The 20,558-nt window shown below is 36.9% G+C and overlaps 1 protein-coding gene across 3 annotated transcripts in view; it reads left to right on the forward strand.

Annotated features, from left to right (window-relative positions):
* The window catches only part of SLC7A11 (solute carrier family 7 member 11), a 105,532-nt gene that overhangs the window by 43,368 nt on the left and 41,606 nt on the right, over positions 1-20,558 (forward strand). For all 3 annotated transcript variants that reach the window (XM_089302476.1, XM_089302477.1, XM_008267436.5), the window contains 2 exons: positions 364-463; positions 6,750-6,794. In XM_089302476.1, coding sequence (XP_089158602.1) covers positions 364-463; positions 6,750-6,794 — 145 coding nt within the window. The remainder of the gene's footprint in view (positions 1-363; positions 464-6,749; positions 6,795-20,558) is intronic.

Genomic DNA, 20,558 nt, shown 5'->3' on the forward strand with positions numbered 1-20,558 from the left:
CGCAGACCCTTCTCTTCATTTTGAAGAATTCCATCACCATCCCCACATTTACAGTTTACAGAAACTCCTGTAGCCTTTTTTTCATTGTCATAGTAGAGGCATCTTCGAATGGTTTTTAATGCATTTTCTTCTTGGTTATAACCTTATTAAAAGCAAAATGTGAAATTGCATTCATGGTGATCAATGGTTTTGAGACTCCTAGAATGGATACAGTATTAACAGATAAACTTGGCAATGAGAAGAGTAAATCTAGAGTTAAATGTTCATTTCCTATTGTTCCCTTTCCCTTGTGTTTGTAGTTAAAGCACAAAAATAATAACCGATTCTTTGACAAGTTTTAAAATGTCTCAATTCTAATTGCAGGTCAAACACAGCACTTTAAAGATGCCTTTTCAGGGAGAGATGCCAGTGTTATGGGATTGCCCCTGGCTTTTTATTATGGAATGTACGCATATGCTGGCTGGTAAGTTGATCTCTGTAATTCTGCTCATTTGTATGCTTCATGAATTCCTTCCAGTTCTTTAAGTACAAACAGGTGCTAGGTAAGTGCTGAGCCACCATCCAGTGTGATATGCTTTACCTGAAAAGAGATATATGGTGTGATGAAGCCAATCACTGTGCACATGAAAATCAACAACCCAGATTCCTAGTGGTAGGTGTGGAAAGATATAATACTTTTTCTCACTCATTTTAAGGGCCACACCCCACACTCTTATACAAGAAACAAGGTAGTAAGGGACCAGCAAGACAAATTTATGTTATCAAAGTTTTATGTGACATGGGAGCCCTATGAAATGAAGCCCCAAAGACCCAGGGAAAACTATTATGGTAATAGTAAGACGATGTTGGAGATGGGGTGGCGGAGAACCTGCCAGACTTGCCTATTTAGGTTCTTCTCTGCCTCTCTATGTGGCATTGTTTCCTCCTTGGAATGGGGTAGGATCCCTCTGAAATGAGGACTTTATACCTTACTATCGGATAAGGTAGGTCAGCGAATTTCTTTATGACCAACTCCAACACAGGAAGGTGGTGGTGGCTGGGCGTAGATTAGAATTAGATTTCTAGACTTTAGGACTTGCTCTGGGGGAGATGAGTTCTAGTTTCAGTGACACACTTTATGAAAGAGGGATTCTAGTCTCCCACTTGCTTGCATGAAAAAGGGAAGCAGGAGAGAGCGGGGCAGGAGATCAGGTAGATCTTAGCTTCCATAGCCCTTTTGGATTTCCTCAATTTCAAATGTTCAACAAACCATTCTCTGGTTTTCTGAGAACCAACTCAGTAAAGAAGACTATACAATTTAGCTGCATGTCATAAAAAGCAAGCAAATTCTAGGTTTTAAGAGTGAGTATGAATCCCCTTAGCATGTTTCCGCAAGGACAGAATAGTGTCATGCGGTATCAAACATTAGTGCTTTGCTCATCAACATGCCTTTCAGCTAAAGCTCCAAGAGTACTGACACATATGACAAATGACACATGGTAATTAACTGATCTTTCCAAGAAAAGAAAGTAATTCTGACAAACAAGTAAGTGGCCTTAGGAGGTAAAATGGTGCTGTCCAGGCAGGGAAAGAGAAGCTGAGATAATAAAATCAGTAGTAGTAGAAAATCTGTTGCATTTAAAAGGCCTTATCCTTAAAAGATCCTTAACATTCCCTCCACATCTGAAAACAAAAATGCAGCAAAGATGATTAAAATTGTGAAGCTTTGCTTGCATTTCTTTTGGTAGACGTCTATCTGTGATATCTACTATTCTGGTTAAAGCATTGGAAGTTTGTTTTTATGCTTTGCTTGACTCAGATACTTGAATAGCAATAATCCTTTCCTGACTTATTTTATATACCTAATAAGATTTAATGGAAGCGGCTGCTGCAAGAAAGCCTCTTGGTTAGAAAAGTTTTATTCAAACATCAAAATAGTTGAAGTAAGATTAATGTTAACAGTTTTGGAGTAAATAATAGCAATATTTCTTTTTAATTACTTATATGACTAATAGTCATACAGTTTGGGGTGTGAGAATGTTCTATGAGGCTAGACATAAAATCAGGAAACTGCACTAGCTCAAACATTATGTAAATATACTTCCAATACAAACGTAATTTCCTGGTTTTTTTTTTTTTTTTTTTTTTTTAGTTTTTTAGTTTTTAGACTCTTACCTTCCATGAGTGCATGGAACATAAAGATATATTTCAAAATAAGTGGAATGTGTACCCTATTAATCTTATGGAATTATGAAAATATAGCATCAGAAAAGATTTATGAGGGTGTAGGAACTTAAAATTTTAACATGGCTTTGAAACAAAATAAGTTTGAAGGTTAGAAAATCATAGCTCAAAGGAGATGATTGAAAAATGTTTATATATTCCCAGAATATTTTGTTAGCCATTGTGTGTAAGCCTCAGTTTTGAATCACTCAGTGCGTTTGAAGTCTTTTTACTTTTGTCCAAAGCACAATGTGGTGCTGGACAGAGAAAAGAACGAAGTGTGATTACAGGGTGAGAAGCAGAATCAACTCTTCTGTGGCTGTTCAGCGGGGATCAGAGTTCCATGCCCTGGGGCAGCAGCCAAGCTACCAAAGGGTCACTGGGAGATGTAGAGCAAAGTCTGGGCGGTGGGGGTCTGGGGGATAGCAAAAGCTCTCAGCTGCAGCCAAGCCTTGGGAACCCAGCAATATTCAATCAGGAATGTGGAATGTGGAGATAGTCACAAGGGGGATTTGATTAATTCTGTTGAATGAAGTTTCTTTTGCCTGCAAGTACCATGCGTCTGTTCCCATGGAATCTTAAAAATATTTCTACCCAGCGCTGAATATTCAGGTCACCTGCTTTATTAAAGTAGAGCAAATTGTCTCCACTTCTGTAAGCTTTTGAGGACCGATAGATTTCTTGGTGCATAAAGACTCTACTTATTTTGAATTATCTTATTAGCAAATTTTATTGCTGTTCAGCCTAAAATGTTATTCTGTTTACAAGCTAAAAGCAGTTGACATGAACCTTTATTTATACTTTTACCCTTATAATCTTCATGTCTACTCCCTATTTTAAAGATCAAGAAACCATTGATTTTCTTATATTCTTGAGAGTTCAATCACAGTATTGGAAAATAAGTCCCGGATTTTAAATGGAATGTTATCTGATACAACTGGCTTTTGTAGGGGACAGATAAGTAACTGCTTCTATAACAGGTCGTTGTGCTACCTGAATGCTGCTTTGTGAAGAAGTAGAAATAATAGGTTGTTAATCTATGGCCATCAGTTTTAGAAAAAGGAAGCTGTGTTTAGAAAAGCTAGTCAGTTGGTTTGGTGTTCCAGGTCAAAAGTTATTATCTGGATGTAAATGAAACGAGGGAAGCTAAAAGCATTCCAAAAGAGAGGAGCATGTATTCACTCTCCTAGTGTTTTCCCTGCTTTTCTGAGCTCTCTCTTTCATGATCTAATTAAAAGACAGGATTGTAGAACTTAATGGAGGCCTATAAATGAAACTTAAGTGAACCTCCATCCCCAGGGCTGCTGCTGGGATAATATTTAACAAAATAAAAAAATAATGTTGAGACATTGCTAATGAGTGTGACAGCAGTGAAGCAGAGCCAGTCATCAGAACTTACTGCCCTGCCTGTTAGCCTGTAAGTAAAAGCAGCAAGACCACTGTTGTCCTGGAGACCTTGCTCTATGAGCCATTCAACTCCTTGGAAAAAGACACCAGCAAACCTTGGGGAATCTGAATAGGGTAAGCTTTTGGCTCTGAGGAGCACAGAACCTTTCTAGAATGATGAAAACTCCTTCACAGAAACATGATTAGGGGAAAAGAAATCATTAACAAAGCCAGGTCACAGAGTTGGGTCAGAACAACTTTAATATTATTGCCAATGTCTGCATTCAGAGAAATCCATACACCATTCCCCCTCTGGCCCTGGGGAACTCAACCAATTTCAGTCCCATCTACTGATCCAAAGCTAAATGCTGCTTGGTGTGATTTTTATTTTTTATAACTGTGTGATAGAAAATAGTTTTTCAGTGTCTTTTTTTCCCTTCCTTTTTAAATCATATCCTCCATGGATTTTGTCCTTCTAAAGCACCTGCTGGGATTATTTTGTACCATTGTGTCAAATCTAATCTAAAGAATAAGCTTCTTTTAAAAATAAGTCACAGAGTTGGGAATTGGAATGCATTGCCAGCATTGCAGTGTCTTTTATGCACAATCATGGAAAAGCTGGAACAATAGATCTTGTGGACATTCTCTAGAGGCTGTGAGGAGATGTAAACCAGAGAGAATACGACCGACTTATTGCTAGAGACTAGGAGAGCATGAAGGTGTATTTCCCACAGGATGTGAATATTTGGACTAAAATAAGAAGCGTTCTCCTTCCTGTCCCCAACCCGGCCCCAATCCCTTTCCTTTTCTCTGTTCTCTGGAGCTATGGCAAATATTTGAAATTGTGTGTTTTTTCATACATGTACTTCCTTTCTTGCTTTAACATTGTTGGAAAAGACCAATTTCTAAAATAATTATTATGAAGAAACTGGCTATTTTGGACATGAGAAGCCTAAAGATACAGAGTCTTCAAATAGTTCATGAAAAATGCATATGATTAAAAAAAAAGCCTGGATTTTAATATTGTTGCACCCAGATAAACATCTTTACACTTGACCTTAGCCAAAAGACCGAGAAGTGATTGCCAGAGAAACATCTTTTAATTCTACTTTTTCCATAAACTTTTTGAAGCACCCTCCTGTTTCTCAATGCGTGTGATTGTTGTTTTTTCCATTTTCTTCCTGTACTTCCCATTGCCTCAGGCTTATAACAGATTTCTCTGAGTGCATATTCCAGATAAAGTATTGATTGGTGTTTGCCTTCTTAATATAACTACAACCTCTTTTTTTTTTGAAACTTAACTTTCTAGTCATTAAAAAAACTCCTTGGCTGCTAACGTTTTAGATCACCCTTATTACTACTGTTCTCTCAGCTTTTCAAATGTTTCTGCATAAATCACAGTCCTTAAAATTGTAGACACCTTCACCTTGAACATCTGCTGCCTACTTGTGAATTGAGATGAGGTTTTCATGAAAGCGGAGCAAGACAGGTTTCCTTATCTTAGTTTCAGATTGTGAGATACTTTAGCGTCTTACGATCTGATAGATTCATATTCCAGCCATTTGGTTTTAGACTGTAGAGATTTTGTCCCTGTATACCTATGCTCCTATGTATCTATGTAAAAGGGTAACTTTGACTTCTAAAAAAATAACAAAATATATTGAAATTTTTACTTTTATACTATGTGAGAATTTCCTAAGACTGAAATGAAGAGGTTGCAAGGTCTTTGTCTTTATATGTTTAGCTCTTGCCAATCGTGACCCTTGGTTTTCCCATTCTCATAAACTGATTAGCCACAATTATATATTTGAAGATTAAGTCTGCCTCATTGTTCACATATGGAAACTTAGGAGAGAACCGTGGAGCTTTTAAAAGGGCTCCAGTGGGGTTAATCTGGAGAACAAAGTCAAGGATGCAAGGTGGTAGTCCCACCCATGGGTGGGACTGGTAGAGCCACAGATGGAATAAAGGATTTTGAAATTTTCTAGGGCTTTGACATTGGGATGATATTTGCAGTACTATGGAATTTGAAGCCGAGAATGCTCCTAGCCACATGAAATTTCCAGTAAAGTGTTCTGTATTAGGGACGTGTTGAAAGTTTCTGATGCTTTTGTTACTAAATTATGGTGTGACAAGTAGCAATATGCTGAAAATCAACTGGCTGCATATACAAAAAGAAAACGGAAACGATAACTTCATCATTTTATGACTTGAGGTTATTTGGGACACGTTGGAAAACCATGTCTTTAAAGGATGAAGTGCAAATTGAGAATTTATCATCTTTTAAAATTTTCCATTTTTAATTTTAAGTTGACAAATTATAGTTGCATGTATTTATGGGCTGTGATGATTCATAAATAAAATGTGAAATAATTAAATCAAGCTAGCTGACATATCTATCACCTCACATACTTAACATTTTTTGTGGCGAGAACATTCAACATTTACTTTCCTAAATTTTTGAAAAGTACAAGTCATTATTATTTACATTATTTTGGTTCCTGTTTGTAACTGTGTTTATATCTAGGAAGCTATGAACAGTTCCCTAAAACGAGAAATGCTTTTGTCATACTTTTTGATTGACTTATCTATACCACTAACAGTTAGATTCCCAGGAGTTGCAAATCATCTCATACTTAAGTTCTGTTCCACTCTCCTGGCCACACCTGTCCTGCAGAATTCGAAACTGTTGCTCATATTCCTTGGCATGACTCCTCTGTCACAGTTCTGTGCTCATATACTAGGCCCAGGCAGCAATACACCACTGCACTATCACCAGGGCTAGAGGATCAGCAATCTTGAAGGCTGAAGCTGGTGATGTGGCCTCTAGGAAAACCTTCCTTGACCTACGTGGCTGTGCCGGACCTACCCTCTGGCTCCAGTACTGCATCACATTATTCTGTAGGCCCTTGTGTAAACCGTGAGCTCCTTGTGGAGAGTCTATGGACTTTCTGTTCTTATTTCTCCAAATGTCTGACACATAAGAAGCATCCCACAATTGTGGTTTAATATGAAAATCGTTGGTGGGAGTTTTCATCACATCAAAAGTTTTTTTATATGAAGTTTTCATAATTCTGATTTTAATTTTAAATATTTAAAATGTGTAACTTTGTATTACAATAGTAAAATACATTAATGGTTTGTAATTTATTTATTTTCAGGTTTTACCTCAACTTTGTTACTGAAGAAGTAGAAAACCCAGAAAGGTAAGTAGCCATATTTACTTGGTAATTTTTATGTGGAGTAAAATTTAAGATTACATAGTTGAAAGTGTGGACCTGAAGAAGGAGTTCAGTGTGGGCTGGTTGAATTTGTTATTATCATTATTGTCTTATGCAGATAAAATTATTTGGTATTTTATAAAGTAAATATAAATAACTTAATTATATAGTCCATCTTTAATACTAAATTTCCTTATAGCCAGAAGCATAAAAGAATAGTTACATTTTAGGTAAACTATCCTTTATAAATGTATATGTATAACTTAACATAGACTCCTACAACTGTAGCTGAGACTCGAAATGTTGAATGTTAATCATATATCATTTTTTATAACTATTGAACTAAAGGAATTGATGTAATTATTGAGTAATTAGTTCTGAGAGCTTAGAAATACTCACAGATTGTTACAGAATCTTGCAAAGTTTTGGACCTGAATTATGTTTTTTAATGTTTCTTCCTAGATATTAATTTGGTAATTTGGTGATTTGATGATGATTTATATATTTCTAAAATTAACTTAGACAAATAACTTATTTTTATTTGTGAATAAGCATCTTATTTGCACAGAAAAGTAACATAAAAATAGGCAAAAGATGGAAATATTAAGAAGTAAAATGTGAAGCAGACTTTAAAGTTATTTAATTCACCTCACTTTTATTAAGCATCTTCTGTATTCTAACCCTTATGCTAGGAACATCTTACATGATGAAAAAGGTTTGTCTTCAAGTATTTCCGTGTCCAGTCAATGAGTTCAATGTATAAACAAATATAACAATGTGATCATACTACAATTAATGTACTACAATTATATTACGATTAATAATACTACAATTGGTTACCCACTTTGGCAGAGATGAAAGGAGGAGATGTTTAAGTATATCTAGGTAGATAATATAATATAGAGCTTCAAATAATGAGGAAATGTTTTGGAGGTTGGGGGAGAGATGGGAAGCAGGAAGAGGAGGAGGAGGAGGAGGAGGAGGAGGAGAGAGCAACAGAGAATGAACAGCCAAAAGAAAGTGAGTCAATATAAAATAGTCTGGACATCAGAGATTATGCCTAAGGGTTGACAATTCAAATTAAAATATACTAAGAAATTCTGGGACAAAGTGTATTGGGAGATAGCTGATTAGATCTGGCAAGTACCAGGATTGTCAGGGTTTAGAACACACAACCCAGCAATGGAGGTTGAAGTGATGCTTCATAGTGTCTGATTCAACTGTTAGGTAAGTTGATGTGTAATATAATATGTGAAAAGCTGCTTTCTTCAAACTTCGGACCAATTTATAGCCAAATTATCATGTTTATAATTCAAAGTGTGGGTAGAGAACAAATATTTACCAGAAACTAATGTTGTAAGTTTTAAGTTTTTTTAAAAATTATTTGCAAATGGGGGCCAGCGCCATGGCTCACTGGGCTAATCCTCCACCTGCGGCACCGGCATCCCATATGGGCACCAGGTTCTAGTCCTGGTTGCTCCTCTTCCAGTCCAGCTCTTTGTTGTGGCCCTGGAAGGCAGTGGAGGATGGCCCAGGTGATTGGGCACCTGCGCCCATGTGGGAGACCAGGAAGAAGCACCTGGCTCCTGGCTTTGGTTTGATGCAGCGCTGGCCGTGACGGCCATTTCTGGGGTGAACCATCAGAAGGAAGACCTTTCTTTCTCTGTCTCTCTCACTGTCTAATTCTACCTGTCAAATAAGTAAAAAAAAAAAAAAAAATTATTTGCCAGTGTTAAACTACCTTATGACCCTAAGCTCAATGATTACAGAGATAAAGAGGTTGGCCTGTTTTATATATTTTTCAAATAGTGTCGAAGTGGCAACATGGATTGAAGACAGGGCTTATCATATTTTACACAAAATATTTATTTAATTTCCACTATGTGAAAGAAATTACTGTAGTTTATAACTAACTTATGTCTCAAATATTTTAAAGAAACCAGTTACTAAAATCTAGTGAGTATGTTTCTTGTGAAAAAAATGTCAAAAAATTGTATGTTTGTGGACATGACATAGTGTAACATTTATTATAATTTATTATATGTTACAGCAGTAGCATAGATATAAACATCCTCTTTTAATATTGTTAACAGTTTAAGCACAGTTTTTGTTTGCTACATGTGCAATATTATTGGATATTAATATATTAAACATTTTTAAACTGTTAATACCATTAAAGCCCAAGTTGAATTTCTGGTGTATTCCACCTGAGTACAATGCAGTGAGATTCTCTTACTTGCCTCTCTGTCCTTCCCAATTTAAGAGCCTTGGTTTTGCATACTGATATGGTCCATGATTTAGGGTAGAAAAATACTGAGCAGCCATGATGTTGACGGATTGACTCAGTGTTTTTTACCTGTTGTAAATAAATTATGGAAAATATACACTATGGAATTCTACACAGTGGTTAAAAAAATAAATTAATCCTATCTTTTGCAGCAAAATGGATGCAAGTGGAAACCATTATACTTAGGGAAATATGCCAGTCTCCAAAAGACAAATACCATGTTTCCCTGATCTTTGGTAACTAATAAAGTGCCTAAAAAGTAATATATAGAAGTGAAATTGACATTTTGACATTGGATGATTGTTTACAGTATTGGATGATTGCTTACAGCATTGGATGATTGCTTAAAGTAGGGACTGTTGAGGAAAAGTTTTTTTTTTTCATACTATTTGTTGAACTCTTTACTTAGTGTAGAGTTAATCTTATGAATGAGTATAAAGTTAACTGCAAATAGATCTTTGTAAAAATTAAGATTGGGAATAGGAGAGGGAGGAGAAAGAAGGGTGGGATCATGGGTGGGAGGGAGGGTAGGGTAGGAAGTATCATTATGTTCCTGAATCTATATAAAGAAAACACATGAAATTTGTATATCTTAAATACAATTTAAAAAAAATTCTTGTCTCAAAAAATGAAATGAATAATAATTGCAATATATACCTCACTAGGTTTTGTTGATGAATTAATATGTATAAAATACTTAGATTCATGATTGTTGCTTTTTAATTTCTACATAAGTGTGGGGTTACTGTTACCACTAATATTAACTCCTTACTCTAGACCAAAGTAAAATTTTATTTACATGATAGTATTTTCTAGGTTTCAATTTTCCAAGCAACTATCTTTTTTCAGTACTTTTGAAAAAATATGAACATCTATTCCACATCGTACTGAAATCTACTCTACAAAACTTTCAATACTGAAGTTAATATTCATTTTGTGAACTCTCTTATTCTTGTATAGATTTTACTGAAGTCTTATTTTTAAGATATATTTATTTATTTATTTGAAAGGTAGAGTCTCAGAGAGAAAGGGAAAGATAGAGAGATCTTCTAATTACTGGTTCACTCCTCAAATGACCACAACATCCTGAACTGGGCTGATTCAAAGCCTGGAGCCAGGGGTTTCTTCCCAATCTGCCATGTGGGTGCACGGGCCTAAGCACTTGAACTATCTTCTGCTGCTTTCCCACGTGCATTAGCAGGGAGCTGGATCACAAGTGGAGCAGCCAGGACTTGAACTAGGGCCCATATGGGATGTGACACTGGCTTTTCCTGCTATGCCACAGTACTGGCCCTTCATTGAAGTTTTTTTATTATTTAGAGAAAACAGTTTAATTTTAAAGGGAAAACATCAAATAGAAGAGTTTTATAATCAAATATAATCTTACTTAAAGATTATCACTGGTTATACTGGATGAAATATTTTCAATTTCTGGAAATCATGAACCTGTCTACTTCATTAAATATATCTGGAGTAATTTGAATTTCACATATTATTAAAGAAGTTGTCAGGAAAGATTAAGAATTTCTAGACTTTTAAGATCAACAGCATGAATAACTACTTAGTCTTTAGGGAAGAAGGACATTGCTGATGAATCTGTGTTCTTCTACTCTAGATATTCAAATATTCAATTCTTCCATGGAGGATACTGTGTAAAACCTAGCCAACACATTTATCTCCTCAAAATTAAAGTATGCAAAAAAACAAAGAATCTCCTTCATGTAAAAATTAATGTTATTATTATGTATTTATATATATATATTATATTTTTAAACCAAAGAAAAGTTAGGGTTTTGAGCAATTTCATCAATGTCTTAATTTTTCAAATGGCATTCCTTGTAATTTACCATCATCCTAAGTTATTCAGAACTGAATTTTATTTTTTAAACACAGAAAAGGCTTTGGGAAATATTAAGGACTGAATATGAAGATCCTAAAATTCTGTGGCTCTATTTCAGATGTACAATTTGTATTATTCTGTAGGTAGACACAGCCCCAAAATACATTTAACTACAAGAGAGAATAATTATGATTACATCTCCTTTGTGATGTGCCAAGATAAATGTGTTTTGCAATCAGTCACGGGAGCCTGTGTCCAGGTGTGCTGCAACATGCAACTTTCTGGCAGCTGGTGAAATGAATCATCAGCTGAACATACAACATCTTTCAGTATCCTCCTCCACCTGGGCAGTACAATTTTCCTACAATTGTGACCCAATGGAAAAAGTAATTAATTTGGAAAAGAGAAAATAGCAATGTGATTTAAAATATATAGAATGCGGGCCGGCGCCGCGGCTCACTAGGCTAATCCTCCGCCTAGCGGCGCCGGCACACCGGGTTCTAGTCCTGGTCGGGGCACCGGATTCTGTCCCGGTTGCCCCTCTTCCAGGCCAGCCCTCTGCTGTGGCCAGGGAGTGCAGTGGAGGATGGCCCAGGTGCTTGGGCCCTGCACCCCATGGGAGACCAGGAAAAGCACCTGGCTCCTGGCTCCTGGCTCCTGCCATTGGATCAGCGCGGTGCGCCGGCCGCAGCGCGCCGGCCGCGGCGGCCATTGGAGGATGAACCAACGGCAAAGGAAGACCTTTTTCTCTGTCTCTCTCACTGTCCACTCTGCCTGTCAAAAAAAAAAAAAAATATATAAAATAAAATATATAGAATGCAAGCAGAGCAAGTTTTCATTATCTCTGTTAACTATCCTTCTCATTTCTTTTTGTCAAAGGAGTTAATTATTTACTTGAAAGTCAAAGTTACAGAGAGAGAAGAAGAGGTAGAGAGAGATCTTCCATCCATTGGTTCACTCCCCAGATGGCTGCAAGGGCCAAGGCTGGGCTGGTTGAAGCCAGGATCCAGGAGCTTTCTCTGTGTCTCCCACATAGATGACAGGGGCTCAAGTACTTGGGCCATCTTCCTTTGCTTTTCCTAGGTCGTCAGCAGGTAGCTAGATTGGAATTGTAGCAGCTGGGACACAAACCTGCATCCAAATGGTATGCCAACATCACAGGCAGTGACTTCACCCACTATACCACAGCGCTGGCCCCCATGCAATTTCATTTAAAAAAAAAATTCATGAAAGCTAACATTATTCCATGAAAGAATTTCAGAGCTGCTATTATAAACACACTGTATAGAATAGTTCCTTAAGTGTTGCAACATGAGAAATAAATTTTAACAAAATTTCTGCTGATGTGATTACATTTACAATGTTGGGAAATTTGCTCAGGGTCTTATTTTTTTATAATGCTTTCCAAGAGTCACTTTGGATTTGTAGAAGAAACAATCTTTGAGATTTGATTATTTCTATTGAACATTTATAGTAACATAAGAAGAATGACTTTAATAATTACCCATCACATGGTAGCTGGCTCCTTAACTGGAAATATTACAATAAGAAGAGTGTTTTAAGGGGCAAGAATGTCTAAATTTTTGGACCATGAAGGTGATAGAATCCCAAAGATCTGGATTTAAAATGTTATTTTCCCTTGTGCAGTTATATTGGCTTATAATGTTATACATTTGTTTTGAGAACTCAAAGTGTTTTTGCAAATATAATGAGTTTTGCCTTGTGACATTACTTTTGTGGGGATTGTGCAATCTGTCATTGTTTAAGAAGTTCTACAGTGCAAAGAACCTATCATTGAGATGTATAATGTTTGTAGTCCTGCTCTTCGATTGATAAATCATGTCTTGTGTTGATGAAAGCCAAGAAATGAATTGCTTTGCTTTGACCTTGGGGGTCTGAGATTAGTCAGTTTGTCTATTAGATTTGTTTCAGTGTTCTTCTCACTTCATTTATTCCTTCTGTTCAGAAGAGTTGGAAATAGTAGACTTAGAGAAAGTCAGTAAAGCTTGATATCATCAGTCATTTTTGAAGAACAGGCTATCAACATGCTCTGACTAATCAACTTTAATAGAAGGTTTAAATAATCAGAGTGTCAAGTTTAATTAATACTTTTCTAGCTTCCAATTTATATTAATTGATGCCTCAAAGTCATCACACCTTGTACCAATGATAACTTAGAAGAGAAACTTGATTTGGGAAAAATGTCCAGAGATTTTTAAGGCAATGTGATTGATCAAATTGGTCCAGAAGTGGCCTAAAATAATCACATTATTTTTGCAGCCAGTTCAGATATTGCAGTCTTGCATTCCTACTGTAAGTGTTTTAATTCGTTGTCGACTGTTTAATTCATATGACCTATTGTTTATATAACAAACATCAATGTTAATGTTGTCTAAAGGACAGTGTTATTAAAAAAAATGGGAAAAAGAAAAAGAAACAAAAAACTTTCCCAAATGTGTTGTAGCAAAGTTGCATGACAAAACATTGAAAACTGATTTGAAGACTTTTATCCTGCATTTTGGTATTTAAAGATGATGTTTTTCTATGAGAGAAATCTTCCTCTTTATATGGATCATAGTATTCTAACTAATGAACTACTAGAAAATTAGCATATGGGGAATCTTCAAAAAGTTAATGGTCAATGCTTATAATGAAAAAAATAATAGATTTCAAAAACATTTTGCACTAAAATGCAATTATATTTTGATTCCATTTTTTCATCAAAATTTAAAAAAATATTTATTTATTTGAAAGTTACAGTTACAGAGAGTTACAGAAAGTGAGAGAGAAACAGAGATCTTCCTTCCTGTGGTTCACTCTGCTGATAGTCACAATTGCTGAGTCAGGGCTAGTCCAAAGACAGAAGCCAGAAGTTTCTTCCAGATCTCCCATGTGGGTAGCAGGAACTCAAGCATTTGGGCTATATTCCACTGCTTTTCTCAGGCCATTAGCAGGGAGCTGGATTGGAAGTGGAGCAGCCAGGTGTCAAACTCATACCCATATGTGATGCCAGCATTGCTACGCCACAGCGCTGGGCCCTTTCCATAAACTTTTGAAGCCCTTCGTATGTCTTCATTGCATATGGGTACTACAAAAGTTTGATAGAAAGTACAGTTGAAACATAAGTTTATTTTGGTGCAAAAAAATTGAAAAAATGTGCATACTGGAATTTTTAAAAAGTTCATGGAGGGGCCGATGCTGTGGTGCAGTGGGTAAAACCGCTGCCTGCAGTGCCAGCATCCCATATAGGTGCCTGTTTGAGTCTCAGCTGCTCAACTTTTTTTTTTTTTTTTTTTGACAGGCATAGTTAATGAGAGAGAGAGAGAGACAGAGAGAAATGTCTTCCTTCCGTTGGTTCATCCCCCAAATAGCTGCTATGGCCAGTGCGCTGTGCTGATCGAAACCAGGAGCCAGGTGCTTCCTCCTGGTCTCCCATGTGGGTGCAGGGCCCAAGCACTTGGGCCCATCCTCCACTGCCTTCCCAGGCCACAGCAGAGAGCTGGACTGGAAGAGGAGCAACGGGGACAGAATCCGGTGCCCCAACCTGGACTAGAACCCCGGGTGCTGGCACCGTAGGTGGAGGATTAACCAAGTGAGCCACAGCGCCTGCCAACTGCTCCACTTCTGATCTAGCTCCCTGCTGTGGCCTGGGAGAGCGGTAGAAGATGGTCTAAGTCCTTGGAAAGACCAGGAAGAAGCTCCTGGCTCCTGGTCTCAGATTGGTGCAGCTCTGGCTGTTGTGGTCAATTGGGGAGTGAACCAGCAGATGGAAGATCTCTCTCTGCCTCTCTGTCTCTCTCTGTAACTCGACTTTCAAATAAATAAATAAATCTTAAAAAAAGTTTATGGAAGTTTATGGAAAATGTGTATTATCAAAAAACTATGCATGAATTTCAAAAAATCTTTGCACCAGAAAAATTTATATTTTAATTCTATTTTCCATGAGCTTCGTGAAGTGCACTTGTATGTACCACTTGTAGAAATATTTTATTTTGTGAATTTTTTGTTATAAGGTAATATTGTCTACATTCTTAATACATTTCCAGTTTTAATTACAATCACTCAGGTAATATATGTTATTAATTTACATAGACAAGTTTTTATAGACAGTTATCTCACTATAAACATGTATATACAGGAAAATCTGGATTATTATACATTTGATTTGAAAATGTATTTGCCAAATGAATGTCAAGAAATGAGGTCTCCTAGTAGAGTTAAGTTTGAAGTTGAATTGACATCCAAGTTTACAAAGATCTTTTCTTTGACAAAATGTGACACTGTTTTTTTAATTATTGAAATAATTGATATTTGAATTAAAATATTTTCAAGTGGTGATCTCCTGGGAATATACATAAAGTGTGGTAAATTTTTAAACGTGTTTCACCATAGGAGTATAATTATATTGGTTGAGCCACTGAGGCAGACAGAGCCAAATATTGGATCTGATGATTCTGTGTTCAGGGAACAAGGTCACCAAGTTGTTCTTCCTGGCTTTTACTCAGTCAAAATTTCTCACTAATGGAACATGTGGTTGATGTACCTTGGGATCAAAATTCTTGCATTTCTCAGCTTCACATATGCATAAAAAATACATTTGGCTCAAAGACAGTTTGTTCATGTAAGGCTGAAGTGTCAAATAAGTGGTGCAGAAATTATAGGATTATATGATAATATTTCATCATGGGGTAATCAAAGAAGACAGATATTAATCCTTCAAGTGCTTTGTGGAAGCCATTTAGCTTTTCTTTTTTCTCATTTTTAGATCTAAAAGATTCTTACCCCATTATGAGCAAAAGTTCAAGGGCAATGCCTAAGTGTTTTGCTTCCTTTCGTATTAGTTATTTCTAGTTTCTAATTTTAGTCTTATTGAAGTTTATGTTTTGATTTTAGAAAAATAAATTCATGTTTTAAGAACGATAGCAGTTGTTGATTAAAGTTTATCCTAAATTTCTGTTCCCTTTAGCCAAAAATGAGAAACCAGAAGTAATATAAAGTATAGAAAGATAGACTCACAGAATTTTAGGATTAGCAGAGACCTTGGAGATCATATAAAATAGTTTTTAAATTGATGCACAAGTCTCCTCTATAATACTTTCTACAGCATAATTCAGCTCAGAAAAGGTGAGAAACTGGCCAAAATATCATTTAACTGAGCTGGTAGTATTTTTCCTTTGCTTATGCTGGTAACAACCTGCTAGTTGCATGACCATGTCAAGCTAAAATAAACTGTTGGTTAGGTGGCATGTGTAGTGTTGGTCAAATATCTTTGCTGCGATGGGTCTAACTCAAGTAAGGAATTAAATAATACTTAGCTGGGGGCAGGGGGATCTTGCGGTATAGTGGGTTAAGCCACTTCTTGGTATGACAGTTTACCATACTGGAGTTCTTGTTTGAGTCCTGGCTACTTCATGCTTCCTATCTGGTTTCCTGCTGATGTGCTGGTTTCTAGATCTGTTATCTGAAAGCAAGTATCTTCCATAATCAGGAGCATTAGTTAGTCATTAGCATTTCTCCTGCTTTTTAGACCACATCTTTGAGTCTCCCCTAATCCACATTCCCATTTATGCAAATAAGTTACCCTCATACCCTTCTATATATCCAAACTGAAAAGTTAGAGGAGTGTGTCCAAAATGTGACTTATAAATAAATTTTTCATTCTAGGTTATGCTTGGTAAAAAGTATAAGCCACTAAAATCTAGTCTATGGCCTGCTGCTGCTGGTCTTTCAGGCAGAGTTGGTGTTCAACATGCGCACTGACATAGTCATGTCACGTGTTGTTTGTCATGGGCATACAGTGGATGCATCTGGGCATCGTATTTACACATACCATGCACTGAAATTCTTTTAATAATTTTGTTTTAGTCACATTCAAACATTGACTCAGTGTATCGATCTTAGGAAAATGAGCAACTGTTCAATTTGTATTGGCACAAAATAAAATTGTATTGCCAATATAAATATCTAAAATGAACTAAATGAGGTTGAAGAAGAGATTTTCTTCACTTTTATGAACTATAAAAATATTTACTTACTGAGTTTCTGAAAATAGCACTGCTTCAGGAAATCAAAAATTCTAAGCCTCTCTCTCTCTTCTGCACTAGATCTTTGACCTTGGGTGGACCTCTAAATTGTTTCTGAATCTTTGTTTATCACCTTTAAATGGAGAGTAATAATTCTTATATTACAGTTCTTGTGAGTTGTAAGGATAAAATATGTGAAATTCAAAAATGTTAATGAGCTTGACAAGTAATATACAAACACCATCTGCAACCAAAACCTATATTCTTCAAAGACTACAGTATTTCATAATCTTTGAAAAAATTAGAGGTTTAGCATAATTGTTTTATGAATAAAGGGTGCCTTTTCTATACACATGACCTATTAATCAGCCTGAAAAGTTGTTCTCCATCATCAGCTGAGTACCCAATTATTAGTGGTCAAAAGGTTCAGAAGATGATTAGAATTGCTTCTTATTTTATAGTGTCTAACTAACCTCCCTCAGGTAACAATATGCTCATGCATCAAAATCAGAATGAATTTCTTGGCTGATTTTTCCCTTTCTGAACCAAATATATGTATGCCTACACCCATATATTCATTGTCACCCTGTTGGCTGATTGTGCCTGTATAATGGATGGACTGTTTGTACTTCTATTGCAGTATATTTTTAGGTTCACTGTCTTCCCAAGAAATGCCTTTATGAAATCTGACAAACAAGGTCTTGATCTAAGTGACTGATGTTATGTATTTTAACATTGTACTTCTTCCCAAAAGATGCTATTGAGTTGGTATAGAACAAGGGAATGTAAAAACACATTCACTCCCAGATGGATTTTATAAATCTTTTCCCAATTTAAAACTATTAAAAATGCAAATGATATTTCTTGGATTATAGGGTAGAAATATCACAGTGGGTTACTTTTAATAACATAGTGCTATAGAATAGGGTGTTGTAGGAGACAGGATAGGACCTAAAGAAGTAGAACAGAGAAGTGAATTTGTCTCAGGAAGTAGAGGGGCATACACAGAGCCATAAAACAGTTTGGGAGAATAATGTGTTGGTTGCTCTGACTGTGAAGAGGAATCAAAGGCAAAGTAGTAATGGGATATCTTTGTTGGGGTAAGAGAGTCTCAGCCCTCATTTTAAGGACATTGAATTTCATCCAGTAACCAATGGGATGGGGGGTGCTGTTATAATTTCTGTGCATTGTGTACAGGAAACTGGACCTGATTCAGGTCCAGTGGATTTTGTTTTGATGACATACATGCAAGTAAAAAATTATTTGAAATTCAGAGAGACAGAAAGAGATGTCCCATTTGCTGATTCACTCTTCAAATGCCCACAACAGACAGGGCTGGTCCAGGCTAAAGCCAGAAGCCTCAAATTCAACCTGAGTCTCCCATATGGGGTATGCGGATCCAGGTAGTTGGGCCATCACCTGCTGCCTCCCAGGGCGTGCATATGCAGGAAGCTAGATTTGAAGTGCAGGTGGGACTCAAACTCAGGCACTCTCAAATGGGATGTAGGCATCTCAAGAGATTTCAGAGCCAAGTGTCTCTGACCCATATGCAATTTAAAGAGTTGTAGTTTGTATTTTTAGTGAATGCAAATATCTTTGAAAAGTTAATTGCCTCCTATACTTGCTGTATTTCTGAAGTTGGAAAAGGTTCCAAATCATGTGCAGAAATTCTGACAAATAGCATCATTTTTTTTTTTTTTTTGACAGGCAGAGTGGACAGTGAGAGAGAGAGACAGAGAGAAAGGTCTTCCTTTGCTGTTGGTTCACCCTCCAATGGCCGCTGCAGCCGGTGCACCGCACTGATCTGAAGTGGAGCCAGGTGCTTATCCTGGTCTCCCATAGAGTGCAGGGCCCAAGCACTTGGGCCATCCTCTACTGCACTCCCGGGCCACAGCAGAGAGCTGGCCTGGAAGAGGGGCAACTGGGACAGAATCTGGCGCCCTGACAGGGACTAGAACCTGGTGTGCTGGCGCCGCAGGTGGAGGATTAGCCTATTGAGCTGCAGCGCTGGCCCTGACAAATAGCATCATAATTCCACACTTTGTGAGTCCAAAGGTATGGATTAAACTACTTAGAGAAAAGGAATAAATCGGTATACTATTCATATAATCTCTTTAGAAATAATCTATCTTTTTTGATGAAAAATATGATATTCTTTATTCTCTATTCCAATGGAGGAGAAAGTGGTATTAAATTAAATGGGAAGATGATTCATTTTAAAATTAGTATTTCAAAAGTTTTGAAATAGGGGAATTTGATTAGGCATTCGAGTACTCAAAAAAAAGACAAAATATATTAGTGTTTGGTAAAAAATCATGATACTTAGGTTGAAAAATGAAGTATATTATTGCCTAAATTTGTTTCCTGTTTTAAGACACCGTGGTTCTGTTTTTAGATTTGTGAATACACAGGACACCATGTGGGGATGCACACACTATACCACAGGCCTATCTTTTTGGTGGGGTTGGAGGGAGGTGTCATACACTAGCAAGATAAAGGAAACTCCTTTGTTAGATTTGGAGGTTGACTCGAGGTTCTAGATCAGAGTTTGGAAACATTTCAGGTAAGAGTATGGTTGAAGACTTGACTATCATTCACTTGGCGTTGTAGGTGAAGGTTTAGTGTAAAAAGCAGGAAGTATTAAGTTGTCCATTAGCAGTCAGGGCTATGCTGATCAAGTCACCATTTCTCATAGTGTCCATTTCACTTCAGGAGGTTTCCTTTTTGGTGTTCAGTCAGTTGTCACCGATCAGGGAGAACATATGGTATTTGTCCCTTTGGGACTGGCTTACTTCACTCAGCATGATGTGTTCCAGATTCCTCCATTTTGTTGCAAATGACTGGATTTCGTTGTTTCTTACTGCGGTATAGTACTCTAAAGAATACATATCCCATAATTTCTTTATCCAGTCTACCGTTGATGGGCATTTAGGTTGGTTCCAGGTCTTGGCTATTGTGAATTGTGCTGCAATAAACATTAGGGTGCAGACCGCTTTTTTGTTTATCAATTTAAACTCCTTTGGGTAAATTCCAAGGAGTGGGATGGCTGGGTCGAACGGTAGGGTTATATTCAGGTTTCTGAGGAATCTCCAGACTGATTTCCATAGTGGCTTGACCAGTTTGCATTCCCACCAACAGTGGGTTAGTGTCCCTTTTTCCCCACATCCTCGCCAGCATCTGTTGTTGGTAGATTTCTGTATGTGAGCCATTCTAACCGGGGTGAGGTGAAACCTCATTGTGGTTTTGATTTGCATTTCCCTGATTGCTAGTGACCTTGAACATTTTTTCATGTGCCTGTTGGCCATTTGGATTTCCTCTTTTGAAAAATGTCTATTGAAGTCCTTGGCCCATCTCTTAAGTGGGTTGTTGGTTTTGTTTTTGTGGAGTTTCTTGATCTCTTTGTAGATTCTGGTTATTAACCCTTTATCTGTTGCATAGTTTGCCAATATTTTTTCCCATTCTGTCGGTTGTCTCTTCACTCTCCTGACTGTTTCTTTTGCAGTACAGAAACTTCTCAATTTGATGCAATCCCAATAGTTGATTTTGGCTTTGACTGTCTGTGCCTCCCGGGTCTTTTCCAGAAATTCTTTGCCTGTGCC

This window comes from Oryctolagus cuniculus, chromosome 8 (genome assembly GCF_051225735.1).
Source record: "Oryctolagus cuniculus isolate XC-2025 breed Fujian yellow rabbit chromosome 8, ASM5122573v1, whole genome shotgun sequence".
NCBI classification, from domain to species: domain Eukaryota; kingdom Metazoa; phylum Chordata; class Mammalia; order Lagomorpha; family Leporidae; genus Oryctolagus; species Oryctolagus cuniculus.